Source organism: Bos taurus, chromosome 12 (genome assembly GCF_002263795.3).
Source record: "Bos taurus isolate L1 Dominette 01449 registration number 42190680 breed Hereford chromosome 12, ARS-UCD2.0, whole genome shotgun sequence".
Taxonomy (NCBI): Eukaryota; Metazoa; Chordata; class Mammalia; order Artiodactyla; family Bovidae; genus Bos; species Bos taurus.
The window spans coordinates 85144178-85158006 of record NC_037339.1 but is presented as its reverse complement, the minus strand read 5'-3'; the positions used below and the strand labels follow the sequence as shown (position 1 = coordinate 85158006).

Sequence of the window (13829 nt, the reverse complement as noted above, 5' to 3'; positions counted from 1 at the left end):
AGCCCCGGCTGATCCAGGGTATTCGAAGGAGAGACGGCGTAGGCGAAGATCAGGAAACAATTGCTTAATTAAACGTTAATTAAGGATATAAAGAGTAATAGAATGAGGATAGCTCAGTAGGAAAATTCAGTGGAGAAAAGAGGCTGAGATAAGGATAGCTCAGTGAGGAAATTCAGTGTAGAAAAGAGGCTGAATAATTCAGCCAGAAGGTAAGAGAAAGAACGACATGGTGAGACCATGTTTCGGTGAACAAGGCCCGTACTTTATTTTCCAAAGTAGTTTTTATACCTTAAGTTATGCATAGAGGATAATGGGGGAAGGGGTAGAGTCAGGCAGCAAGCCAGGCTTTCTTCCTGCAAACTTATCATATGCAAAAGCTTAGGTGATTTGCATCATCTTCTGGCCCAGAGGCCTGTTAACATTTTAAGACCTTTTCTTCAGAAAACTTATTTTTCTCTAAAGGTGATTGGTCAGGAGCCACCCTCCAAAAGCATTAGATAAAGTTGCATTCCTACAGCGCAAAGGTGTGGTGGGCTATAACAAGAAAAAGAATTAACTCAAGGGTCCCAGGTTACAAACATTAAAGCTACTATTTACACCAATTATATTAATCAATACACTGCCAGGGACACAGCAGGTAAGGGATATGGAGACTTAGCAGCAAACATTGGCCCAACAAGTGAAAATCCCTTCACCAATACAATTTCTAATCAATCTTTTAACTACTCAAAAGAATCTGTGTTTAGACAGTTTAGAACATCTCCTGCCTCTCACAGTTGGGAGGCTCTGAACAATCACATGAGGCCGGAAAACCTATTCAGGCAGGCTAGAGGATTTCCAAAGGAATTTGTAGGTTAAACACTGTCACACCCAGGAATTATTAACTGGAGCTGTAAGCTAACTTTTTTCAGAGAGGTAGTGGGGGACAGCCCCCCGTAAAGTCAGAGGTGTAGGTGAAAGCACAAAGCAGAAAGTAGGCAGACTCTGGTTTTGGGGGTAGATTGCTCGAGAATTTCCAGGGAGACTCCTGAGGCTTGATCCCGCCTTTGCGTATGCCAAGCCTCCTTCCTCATGACCTTTGTCATGGGTGGAGTTCCTCACGCTGGCTACCGGCAGTGATAGAATTCCAGTTGAGCTATTCCAGATCCTGAAAAGTGCTGCACTCAATATGCAATATGCAGTCAATATGCAATATGCCGGCTCCCGGCAGACTGTGGCCTTTAAAGTTTTGTTTTTAGTGGCTGTGAGTGATGATAGGGGAGTATGGGAACCGGAAAAGGTGCTTTCTCTTCTGAGGGACATGTGTGCGTGTGCACGTGGTGTGTGTAGGCACACGTGTGTATATGCATGTGTGATGCGTGTGCACACACATGCACACCAGTACGTGTGCCTTCAGTGAACACCCAGCAGCAGTGGGAGCTGACGTCAGACACAGGCGGGACCCACGAGCCCTGCTGTCTGATCCGGAGACCACACGGCCTGGAAGTCACGGGGTGCCCGCAATGGCCGTTCCTGCTGGGTGGTGCCTGGAGGGTGGTCCCTGCGCCCTCCTTCCCTAACCATGAGGCTGGAGTGGAGGCTGAGGTTGCGGCTGCATCGGTGGGACCACAGTGAGGGGGGCCGGGGCGGGCCCTCGTCTCCAAAGTCACCACGTCCGCATCCTCCCCTCTCCACGGCTTAGTGCCTGCAGCCTGCTGTCCCTCTTTGTAAGAACCGCCACGGCCCCTTCTGGGAGTGGCTGCCTGGAGTGGGGCCAGGTCCAGTGTGGCCTGAGCCGGGGTGTCCCTGGGTGCAGGTGGAACAGTGCTCTGTGCCCACGTCACCCCCCAGCGGCTGCGGGAACCTGTCCGTGTGGCTCTGGGGCTGTGGGGGCTCCGTGTCCCTGAACTTACAGCCTGCGGACGGTTTGCTCGGGCTCGCCCTGCCGTCTCACCGTCCTCCTGAAGCTCAACGTCACCCTTTCCGTGCGTGTCAGGAATTTATGTGCAGAGCAGTTCTAGCTCATCCCCCACACAGCCTAATTTTGATAACTTGTCTCCATGGGAATGTCTTTAAAACCCCCCAGTGACGGGGAATCTCCACCCCCTTCCTCCTGAAGCCGGGCCATGACACCAGACTCACACGAGGTGTGCACACCGGCTCTCTGCGGGCCCCTCCACCACAGGAATGGGTTTTATGCTCAGGACGCCACCGTGGCCCGCGGTGTCTGGGTGTCAGCTCTCCCGAGGGCCCCCCGACCCCGAGCGCAGACCTGCTCCAGCGTCCTCCTGACTGGCTCTTCTCGGGCAGCGGGAGCAGCAGCAATCATCCCGGGCTCAGCCTGGCTCTTGGTGCCCCTCCAACCGGCCAGGGTGTGTCCGGAGGCGTCTCGTGCGGTTTCACGTGAGGCTAGGCGCCGTCTGTGGTGGGGGTGAAAGCAGCCACGTTACGAGGCGTCAGGAGGCAGTGACTGACCTCAGGGCGCCCACGCTCGGCAAAGTGGGGACACTGTTGGCCACTCAAGGACCCTTAGGTTCTGGCTGGTGGTTGTTCTTAGCCCTGAGAAACTAGACCCGAGAAGTCGCACGCAGCATACACGGGCCTGTGAAGGGCAGCTTGAAGTTTCAAGTTGCAGAAGCTTGGCTGTTTGACTTCAGACCAGGAATCTTCACCCATGACCGTGACTTGTGCGGGATCCTGGGGTCATGTACACAAACAGAGGTGGATTATCTGTATTTGATTTATATTTTCTGTTTACATTTGGCGTCCAGTTATGTACTGAGACCTTGATCTTGGTCTTCCCGCCTTATGTGTTTTATGTGTGAAGTCCAGGACTTTGTGGTGTTTAATGCTGGGCACCTAATGCCCTGGGAACCACACAGAGGCAAAGCTAAGCCATATGAGAGCACGGGTGTGAAACTTGAAAATAGTGAAACAGTATAGAATCTAAAGAATCTTTCATTCAATTAAAAGGAGAGGCTAGACCAAATTGAGCAGAAATTTTCAGGACTGTGGTAAGCGTCATGACCACCCTGCGATCTCGGGGACTGGGGTCTGGCAAGAGCAGTTGCCTCCCCAGCCTCCTGTGTGGGCATCTTTCAGGCCCCGGCCTCGGCCTCTAAGGGCTCAGCTGCCCACTATAACTGTTGCTATGGAAACCAGCTGTGCCCAGGTGGAGCCTACCGTAGCTCCCATCACCTTCACCTGGTCTCTGCCACCTCCCCTGGGGTGCTCAGAGCCCGCTCAACACTCCTGAACCTGTAACCCAGCCTGGCCCCCGGGGGCAAGAGCTGGAGGCGGAAAATGTGCCTTGCCCATCGGTGGTCCTTGTGTGGCCTTCCTCAGCGTGGGGGGCTGTGCGGCAGGGCTGAGCTCTGTACTGAGGCAGCCTCCTTCCTCCAGGCACCAGCCCCCCTCCCCGCCCCCCGCCCGGAGTCCCGTCCTCCCTTAACCTCCCTGGCACACAGTCCTTGGCTCAGGCGGCGCCGGGGAAGGCAGGCCAGCCCGGGGCTGATCCCATTTAAATAACACCTTCACGTGAAATGCTTACTTTGTGACTATACAAATGGTTCTCAAAGGAGGTCTAAGGTGAGACTGAGTTCTGAAGGGTAAAAAGAAACTCTGTGAGCTGGATGCCCAGGCGTCAGCCAGGTTCTGGAGAAACTGAAGCCAGAAATGGGTCTTGGAGATTTGATTTATGGGATTTGATTTGGGACGTTATGCCAGGGCGGGTTGAATGACTTTGGAAGTATGTTTAGAGGTATCTCCCTCCTAACCCCTGTGACTGCAGGTTGAGAGTGTTTTCTGTGAACATCACCACATTGTAAACACAAATACAGTTCCCTGAGAAACCAATGACGATACCACAGGCTTCGGTTCAGTCTGCTGAAATCTGGAAAATACAGCAGCGCAGTGTGGAGCTGGGCCGGGATGCAGGGTTTGGGGTTCAGTGCAAATGTCCTGCCCTAAGAACTTGAGAAAGGCAGGCAGGCAACAACGTGGGGTATAAAAATGTTGAAAAGTAACTTTTATTCTGGTTTGGTTACAGAGGAGGCAGTAGTCAGAGGGGTACAGTTCAGCGCACAGAATGGGGGGGGGGGTGGATCTTCAGGCCAGCCCGGGGCGGCGGGGGCGTCTCTGCCGTCTCGCCGCGGATGGCTCGAAGGTCTGGAAGGACGTGGTGGGAAGCGCGACGGCCGGGGCGCCAACAGCAGCGGCTTTTCGGACACGAGGAGGCGCAGTCGGCCCTCCTGGGGGACGAGGAGCCTTCACGTCACCGGCACTTTTGAGAGGACAGTGCGGCATCCTGGGGGCTCAGAGAGCCGGGCCTGGCCCACCCCCCGGGCCCCGCGGGCTGAGCTGCCTCATCCGTCCACACCCCCCTTAAGTGAGTTCAGAAAGTGGGTTAACAGCGGTGGCTGAGAGCGCGGTGAGTACACGGGTGCGTAGCAGGACGTCAGCGACGCCGAGCGCGAGCAGTCCCGGACGGCCTGAGCGGGAGGTGAACGGCCTCCCGTGCTGGGGGACACGGTGTCCTGCAGACCTGGGGGGAGCAGGCAGCGCCTGCGGGGGGCAAGGGCCTATCTTGTCCAAGTGCTGGTGCTGAATTCCTTTGGTAACCTTTTTCTCTTTTTGGTTTGTTTTTTAAAGGAAAAAAAAAATGCAGTCAATTTAGGGGTCGGCGTCTTGAGGTAATAAGTTAAGAATAAGCACCAAAGTGGCCCCGGACTGCACGTGGCCTGGGGAAGGGGCGTGTCCGGCGGGCGTGTCTGGCCGGCGCCTGCGCTCACAGGTTCTTCATGCACACCTGGCAGCGGCTGATGTGCGTGCGGATGAGGCCGGCCTTGAGTGTGTCGGCAGAGGGCGTGCCCTGGAAGCTCTGCTCCGGGATGGTGGTCAGCCAGAAGCTGTATTTGTTCGCGTAGTAGTGGCACGTGCCGCGGGCCCCGTTGCACTCAATGAACGGCGTGGCGCGGAAGTCCTCCAGGCAGCTGCCCGGCGACACCAGCGACTGGCCACCTCCTTCGTCACCAGCGGCCGTGTGCTGCGCGGGGGGAGCGGGCGGAAGAGATGCCAACACGTTAGCTTTTTTTTTTTTCTTCCAAGGAAAAATAAAACAAGGTCCTACTGTACAGCACAGGGAACTTTGTACAATATTCTGTGATAAACCATGGTGGAAAATAATGTGTATGTATGTGTGATTGATGCTTTCCAACTGTGGCGCTGGAGAAGCCTCTTGAGAGCCTCTTGGACTGCAAGGAGATCAAACCAGTCCATCCTAAAGGAGATCAACCCTGAATATTCATTGGAAGGACTGATGCTGAAGCTGGAGCTCCAATCCTTTGGCCACCTGATGTGAAGAGCCTACACATTGGAAAAGACCCTGATGCTGGGAAAGATTGAGGGCAAGAGGAGAAGGGGACAACAGAGGATGAGATGGTTGGATGGCATCACCAACTCAATGAACATGAGTTTGAGTAAGCTCCGGGGGATGATGAAGGACAGGAGAAGCCTGATCCTATGCGAACTGGTGGACAGGCTCTTCTTTCCATGGGATTCTCCAGGCAACAGCACTGGAATGAGTTACCACTTCCTTCTCCATGGGATTTTCCCAACCCAGGGATTGACCTGGCGTCTCTTATGTCTCCTGCGTTGCTGGTGGATCTTGACCACCAGCGCCAGTGTGCTTCTCCCTTCTCCTCTGACGTGGCTCAAGATGTAATGCTCGTAAGAGCAGGGCTGTCTGACCTTCAGGATACAGTGCAAGCATTTCCATGACAAAGATGCTCCTTTTTCATTTCACGATGGGAGTTAAAACATAGAGGGTCCAGCGCTTCCTCCTCTGTGACCCAGGGGCAAACGGGGGCTGCTCCGTCTGTCCCCAGGTCCCCCGACAGGAGGAGCCCCTTAAGGTAGAACGTTGCCTGTCCCTGCACAGAACCTAGTGATCCTGTTGCTTCAAATTACTGCAGCAGTAATCCCTTAAAAATGTTAAAAAAATTCAACTCTTGTTTACTTTTTCCTTCCTTTCCTAGATTCCAGGGTTTTTCCCCTATTGTTTTGACAAGATGAGCAAACACTGCATTATATATATATATATATATATATATATAATGTGATTGACATAGTTTATGAAACATTTAACATGTTGGGTATCCTGTCAATACAATGGGAGTTACAACAGTCATAGTAAATACAAACGCAACACAAGACCCAGCCTCCCCTCTGGACTTTACTTTCTCTCTGTGATAGTGGTAAGTAAACAGGCAAATTGTAAGGAATGCTGTCAAGATAGCCAAATCGTCCTCATTAGGGTTGTAAAAAGGCCTGGTGGCAAACTTCTGTGTCCCACCCAGATGCGGGCAGCCCCAGGCCAAACACGGCTGGATTAGCAAAGCGCAGGCTGCATTCCCGCTCTCACAAAGGGCCAGGTGCCTTTGCGCACTGCCCAACCTGAACAACCGCCCTGATCAGTCTTAAAAACGGCCACAGGTGGCAGGGGAGAGGACCTCGATTTCCACCTGGGTCCGTGCTCCGAGTCACAGCAGGTGCACAGCACGTACCATGAGGAAGGAGTATCCGATCCACAAGCTGCGCCACCCGGCCGGGCAGTGGGGGATGGAGACATCCTGGCTGTGGACTGCGATGGCGACGGCCGGGGCCTCGCACACAGAGCAGCGGCTGATGTAGGGCCGGATGTCCTCCTCGGCCACGGGCATCATGGGCAGCGGGGCGGTGGTGGACAGCCAGTAGGACTTGTCGTTACGGCTGGCATAGTAGCAGACGTCCCCGGGGTTGCAGTACAGGAAGGGCATGGTGCTGAACCGTGCCAGGCAGGAGCCCGCCAGCCCTGCGGAGGGAGGCGGCTGAGTGTGCGCGGAGGAGGGGCCCCGGGTGCCTGGCCCGCTCAGGGCCCTGCCACGCCCCGGCCACCGGCCAACGGAGGAAGGCGGCTGAGTGTGTGAGGAGGCGGGGTCCCGGGTGCCCCGCCCACTCAGGGCCCGGCCACGCCCTGGCCACCCGAAGAGCTCAGCGTGCACGAGGCGGGGCAGGGGGCAAGCTCTGGCTCTCCGATCCCTTGGGGGCCTCCACTGGCGCTTCCCCCCTGCCCTTACAGAGGGCCCCGGACACAGGGCAGTGCCCCGTCCCGACCCCGGGTTTGGAGCATCCGGGTGCCTTCGGGGGACTCAGGAAGTAACTGGCCGCTGGGTCCTGCCACCCGCGGTGGGGCTGGCCGGCTGGCGGGCGGTACCTACCCAGGTCCTGGTTGTGGGCCTTCTCCTGGCCCTCGAAGTAGAGCAGACTGTACCCGCTCCAGAGCTTGTTCATGCCCACGGGGCACATGGGCTCCTTGTCGGTCTGGCTGTGCTTCACCAGGAGGTACCCGATGCTGATGCTTCGGCCGGGCATGCCGGGCAGGCCGGGGCTTCCGGGGCGGCCCGGCTCCCCTGGGCGAGACAGAGGCCGCCTTGCAGCTGCTGCACGGACCGCAGCCCGCGTGCTGGCGGCGCACACGGCGACATTCACGTCCCCAAGGCTGGGGTCAGTGGCTCTGCCCTTGGGGACCAAGAGCCTCCTGGCGAGGACTTACCCTCACTTAATCCCCCCTGCCCCGTTCAGGAACGTGGAATGGCTATCATGAAGGGGCTGGATGGGGGGCCGTGGACTCAGAGGCCCCTGAGCTGACCCCCGGGCACCTCCTTCGAGGGAACTGCAGCGTCTGCCACTGTGCAGGCGCCCAGGGGCACTGCGGTCCAGCCCTGCCCGCCTCCTCTGTGCCAGGCTGCAGGCTCCCTGCTGGACCTTCGGGGAGCGGCCGTTCCTGGGGTTAGAAACCCGACTCCCCACGTGTCCACCCAGGGCCCCAATTCTGCCCCTGATACCGCAGAACGGCCGATCCGCCTCCAGCTGGTGACCCTCTTTCACGGGGCGGCCCCTCGCCCCTCGCCCCCCGCCCCAGCCCCCACTATGCGTGTCTCAGGTGGTGTCTCCCCCGCGCGTCACAGGCTCTCCTGCTCGAGTGGCGTGATGTGGACACTTGCTGGGGTCTGGGTGTGACCATGCAGCCTATCTCTACCGTGCACAGCACTCACGTCACTGGCTCAAACCAAGTGCAGGTGAATTACAACAACTCCCAGGACTTTTTTTTTTTTTGCATGAATGGCTACTACTTCTGGCCTATCCCATCCTGCATGCATGCAGATAATTTTTAGAAGTCGACGATAAAAGGCTTCACAGTGGTGCCTATAATGTGATCGGTCACTTGTAGTTCATTGTCCTCAGCTTTTGCGAGCTCAGGAATCCTGTCTCTCAGAGCACGTCACCCGCTTCCTTCTCTGAGCCACCTCCTGATGTCTCATGGGAAGGAAGGAGGCCAGCCTGTGGCAGGGACCCCGTGCCACATGCTCTGCCAGGGGCAGGGGTCACGGGGTGGGTCCTGATAACCCGGGAGCCGGACTCGGGGGCAGCCCCTCAGCGCTGCTCATCTCGGGGCTCGTCCGACCCCTCCCTGAGCTCCGCGGTCCACCTGTCAGCCCCATGGCGGAGCTGAGGCACCTCCCTGCCCCCTGCCCATCACTCACCTTCGAAGCCCACCGGTCCCTGCAGCCCCACGGGCCCCTGGTCTCCACGGAATCCCGGAATGGCCGACACGCCGCCTCGTCCCTGGGGCCCGGCCTTGCCCTGCGCCCCACGGAAACCTGCAGGGCCGCGGGTACACGGGTGAGTGCCCCCGGCAGGGACGGGCAGAAACAGAGCAGGCAGGGCCCCCCCAGCCCCCGCCCAGCGCCCCCTGGCTGGGCTCCCACCTGGTTCTCCGGGGGGGCCCTGTGGCCCCATCTCCCCCTGAGCCCCTGGGGGGCCTCTCCTGCCCTGTGGACCCACTGGGCCCCGCTCGATCGCAATCCTCTGGGGGATTCCTGTGATGCCTGGAGTCCCCACAGCACCGGGAGCACCTGGAAGGGGGAAGAAAGGCCAGGTGAGGCCTGAGAACCGCTGTTCTGGTCTTGACTCGGGCGTGGACCCCCTCTCCAGCCTCCTGGAGCCGCCTCGCTCTGCAGAGACAGCCCCTCCAGCATCCCTGCTCACCCCACGCCCCGGCACGCCCCGTGACCTCGAGGTGTCCCCGCGAGACCCACTCACCCGGGAGTCCTCGGTCTCCTTTGGGTCCCTTGGGGCCTCGGTCGCCCGGGCTCCCGGTGGGGCCTATGTTGCCCATGAATCCTGGCTCCCCTTTGGGCCCTTCAGGACAAGCAGGGCGTTGAGGACATGCGGGCCTGGTGCAGGGGGGTCTCCAGCCATCTCTGACCAGTGTCCCCGAGAGAAGCCCTCCCTCCTCCTGGGACACCACCCATGTTACAACCTTTTTCTCCTGGGAGCCCGAACACGCCAGGCCGGCCCTGGGGCCCGGGGTCGCCGATCCATCCTTTGGTCCCGGGGCTTCCGGGGGTTCCTGGACTCCCCTCATCGCCTTTGCTTCCGGGGAGAGCTGCAGGCCCGGGCGGCCCCGGGGGCCCTCGATAACCTGCCAGCGTCAGTCCGGAGAGAGGTGAGTGAGCACGCAAAGTCACCCCTGGGGGGTGGGCTTTGGCAAGTGTGTAACCCTGGGAGGCTAGCTTTGCTTTTTATTGTGCTGAAATATGCTAACATAAGTCTGCCATTTTAACCACCTTGGAGTGCGCCCGTTCAGAGGCCTGCAGTCCACTCACCTCATCCTGCAGACGTCAACACCATCCTTCCCTGGACGCGCTCACGGGCTCATCTTCCAGCTGAAGCTCTGTCCTCACTGAACACTCCCCTCTCCGCTCCACTCCCCAGCCCTGGCCCCTGGCATCCACTTTCTGATGCTATAACTTGATTCCTCTGTGCTCAGTCATGTCTGACTTTGCAACCCCATGGTCTCTAGCCCACCAGGCTCCTCCATCCATGGGATTCTCCAGGCAGGAATACTGGAGTGGGTTGCCATTTCCTGCTCCAGGAATCTTCCCGACCCAGGGATCCAACCTGCGTCCCCGCATTGACAGGCGGGTTCCTTACCCCTGCTTCACCTGGGAAGGCCCATCGATCCCTCTAGGGAACCCTCCCGGGCCCTCCTTCCCGCCGGGCCTGTCTCCCTCAGAATCACGTCCTCAAGGGGGAATCAGGGGTGTCCCCTGCCTGCAGTGACCAGGCTTCTGTGTCCAGAGGTTCCAGCCCACAGGGTGTGAGCCCCGCTCACCTTCCAGGCCGAATATCCCGGGCGCGCCAACGTCCCCTGGTGACCCAGAGATGTTGGAGAGAGGGGTGATGCCTGGAAAGCCCTGAAGTCCGGGACTCCCGATTGGGCCTCGCTCCCCTGGGAGGGAAATGGAAGTTGATCAGCACCAGCTCTCCATCCTGGGTTACCCCTTCTCCATGCCCTAGCCCGCCCAGGAGCAGAGCCGCTGCGGAGAGGTGCCCACAGCGGGCTCTTGCCCACACGCCCGCCAGCCCTCTCCCACTGCCCATGGGGGCTGTGGCCCTGCCTCTGCTGCAAGGCTGCCCTCTCCGGCATGCCTTTTGCTCAGAGGCCAGCTGCCGGGGCCACCTAACGGGCATTGGCTGAGAGCAGCCCTGGGGGCCCAGGGAGCACCCGTGCTGGGAGGACCCACAGGGGGTGGCGCGGCCGCTCCTGTCCTCCCCGGGCCGCCCCCCAGGATCCCGGGCTCCAGCTGGACGTCAAGTGTCCTGGGTGGGTCCATCCTCCCGGCCCACAGCGGCTGAATTGGCATCTCACCTCCTCACTGGGGTTCACTGGTGGCCCCAGGCAGCCCCATGGGGCTCCTGGATAAGCAGGAGTGGGGCTCTGAGTCCCACTCAGGATGTCAACAGGCTCCCGTAATGTCTATCTAGGGCCTTTTCTGCCTGTCTGTGCTTTTTGAGGGTGACCTGGCTGTTGTGATCGGCCCCCAGACTTCACACTGAAGTGTTGTCCAGAGTTTCAGGAAGACTGAGACGTGCCTCCCAGAGGAAACCGTGTGTGACGGGACTGTCCCGGGGCTGAGCTTCGGGGCAGGTGTCCATGCTGCTGAACTGGGCCTGGACCCCAGCCCCGAGCGGGGCCGCCTGAGCCCCAGTAGCCCCCTGGACTCATGGTGCGGCCCCTCTGGCTGGCCCCCTCCTCCCCCTGCCTTCAGATCAAGGCCAGGGCTCGGGTACCAGGGGATTCTGGGGTTCAGATCAAGGCTGGGGCTTGGGTACCAACGGATACTGGGGTTTCTGCTTAGTGTAAGTGGAGGGGAGGTCACAGGCCCTGGGGGGGAATCAGATGATGGGGTCTGTGCTCCCCCATCCATCGGAGGTGGGGTTGCTGGCCTCCTCAGGGCCTGCCTTCCCCTTTGAGGGGCCGATGGTTCTGGTTTCAGGGGTAATTCTGACCTGAGCACCAGCTCTCAGACCCAGGTCTTGGAGGCCCAGGTGTGATGACCTGTCGGGTCCAGCGCCCCCGCCGGCTCCACAGGCAGCGCCTGGCTCAAGGCCGCCTCGGATGAGACGCTGGGCTGAGCCGGGCCGGGGGGTGGGGGGAGGGCCCAGGTGTCAGAAAACAAAGCCCACTGGGTGATGCCGCACGCCCGGGAGCCCTCCACTCCGAGATGCCGGGTGTAGAGTCCACACGCCCCCGTCGGTTTAGGTCCTGCCTGGCGGCTGGCGGCCGGGCTGGGCAGGGGTCTCATTCTCAGCACCTGAGACCACCTCTCCCTGGCCTGTTCCTGCCACGCCCCAGGCTGGCACACGGGCAGGGCTCAGGGCCTGCGACGCCCTCGCTCACTCAGTCATTTCCCCAGCACTCCTGTGCACATGTGGTGGGCGAGGCCCCACACCTGGTGCCCTGGGGGCACCACGGGGATGCAGCCTGATCTCTTCCTTCCTCCAAGGGCGGGGCGGTCAATAGTTAACCCCGATGGAATAAGATTGGGATGGGGTATATGAACCGTGGAACACCAGTGGGAGGTTTGCAACAGAGAACTCTCCCCAGAGAAGTCAGCACCCGGCCTGCTCTGACGGCTCATCTCTCAGACTCACGGGCACCATGGTTGGTTCTGGGGGTGCAGGCGGTGATGCTGGGGTGCGGGCCTCACCTGGGGCTCCACGCTCGCCCTTCTGTCCCGGGGCTCCCGTGGGGCCTGGAAGGGTGTTGGGCTCTCCGGGGTCACCCTTATCCCCGGCAGGGCCTGGGAATCCGGGGTCCCCGTGGACGTCTGCACCTGCAGCCGGGTGAACACAGTAACTCAGTGTCTTGGACCAGGCAGTCTGTTCTCACGAGAGGAAGGGGAGACTTGGAAACAAGAGCAGCCCACGACAGCGTGGAGACCTCAGCCTCCTAGCAGCCTCGATGCCCCCGAGCCCAAGACTCAGAAGGGACCCTGGGTATCGAAGCCGAGCCCTTCACTTCATAGTGGGGAACTCCAAGGCCCCTCAAAAAAGGCTCGTATCCTGAGATGCAGATGGTCCTGAGCTAGGACCTGCCCAGGGTCCCCAGGCTCCTGGATGGGGCTCCGGATGCTTCATCCGAGGCGTAAAAGGGAAGCGCTGTTTAAAAACCTGCTCTGCTCACACATCAGGAACTCAAAGCGGTGGGTGGCAGGAAAGAGCAACATAACTTGGGTGTTTAAACTGGAATTGAAACCTTAATTGAAGGATAAGTGTGTGACTTTATATACAATGACACACACCCAAATTTACCACAGAAAGATGAACTCTTGCTGATATAAAACAGCTACAAAGACTAATCTAAAAGCAGAGGAGGAACCACAGGAGATTTGTTTTTCTTTTGTTTACTTGTATTTTTTTAAAACTTTTATCCTCTCAACATAAGTAACTTTTATGATCTGAAAAGAAAACCATAAAAGTTTAAAAAAAGATACATTAATCGTACACTTTACAAATATTACTCGTCCAGTGAATACATTTTAAAAATGAAGTGATGACCGAGCATTAAGATTTAAGATGAAAGGAACTAAGTTTAAAAAGAAATATCTGGGAAGTGGCAGAGAGTTTTGCACATCCAAGCATAAAAAGGAAGCTTAAAGCAGAAAGGGGATTCCATTCCCAGTGAGGAACGGAGCCGTGCGTGATGGTGCGTGGAGGGCACAGAAGCGGGGAGCCGTGCAAACCTCACAGTCACTGGCTTTTCGGAGACGATGGACTCTGTGTCTCCTTCAGGCAGCCCCCGCCCGCCCCCTGTACACCAACCACCGCTGTGAATGCAATTGTCTTGTCCGAACCCAAACCCACGTGTTGATTCCTAAGGCCACGTGGTGGGATCTGGTGGAGGGCCTTGGAGAGGTGATCGGGGTTAGAGGAGGCCCCTAGGGTGGGCCCCCGCCAAGAAGAGACACCCAAGAGCTCATCTCCGCTATGTCAGGACACAGAAGAGCCGAGAACACGGTCCTCGCCCGGATCACCCACGCCGGCACCCCCACCCCGGACCTCCAGGCTCAGAGCTGTGAGGAGCCCCCACTACTGTGTAAGCCCCCCGGTCTGTGCAGCAGCCGGTGGGACCGAGTCCCTGCGGCCTCAGGGACAGGTTGTCCAGCTCTCTGAGCCCCGACTACCCCAAGTCCCCAACGGCCCCCCAGGGTCCCCCACTGCTGGGCGTGGCCTCAGGGCTTCCTACCTGGGGATCCCGGGAAGCCTTTGCTGCCTGGCAGACCGTGCAATCCGCTGATGCCTCGGAGTCCGGGCAGACCTGTGGGGGAGCCTCAGGGTTAGTTCTCGGGAGAGCAGAGAGAGACCCCCAGTGCAGCCAGACGGTTCGATTTGCTGCGGGACAGTCGTCCACCCAGCGTCTTCAGTGTCAGTTGCTTGGCCGTGTCTGACTCTGCGACCCCGTG

General features: G+C 58.7%; 1 protein-coding gene across 2 annotated transcripts in view; it reads right to left on the bottom strand.

Annotated features, from left to right (window-relative positions):
• Positions 1-240: 240 nt before the first annotated feature.
• Positions 241-13829, bottom strand: part of COL4A2 (collagen type IV alpha 2 chain) — a 161595-nt gene continuing 148006 nt past the window's right edge. The window contains exons 39-48 of one of the 2 annotated variants that reach the window (XM_059892323.1): positions 13613-13684; positions 12075-12200; positions 10196-10312; positions 9341-9502; positions 9121-9219; positions 8787-8933; positions 8562-8678; positions 7236-7427; positions 6543-6829; positions 241-2399 (exon numbers count right to left, since the gene is read on the bottom strand). In XM_059892323.1, coding sequence (XP_059748306.1) covers positions 2379-2399; positions 6543-6829; positions 7236-7427; positions 8562-8678; positions 8787-8933; positions 9121-9219; positions 9341-9502; positions 10196-10312; positions 12075-12200; positions 13613-13684 — 1340 coding nt within the window. In that variant the 3' untranslated portion in view covers positions 241-2378. Of the gene's footprint in view, positions 2400-3978; positions 5024-6542; positions 6830-7235; positions 7428-8561; positions 8679-8786; positions 8934-9120; positions 9220-9340; positions 9503-10195; positions 10313-12074; positions 12201-13612; positions 13685-13829 lie in introns of those variants that run through there. The other variant, XM_025000171.2, reaches the window with a different exon arrangement.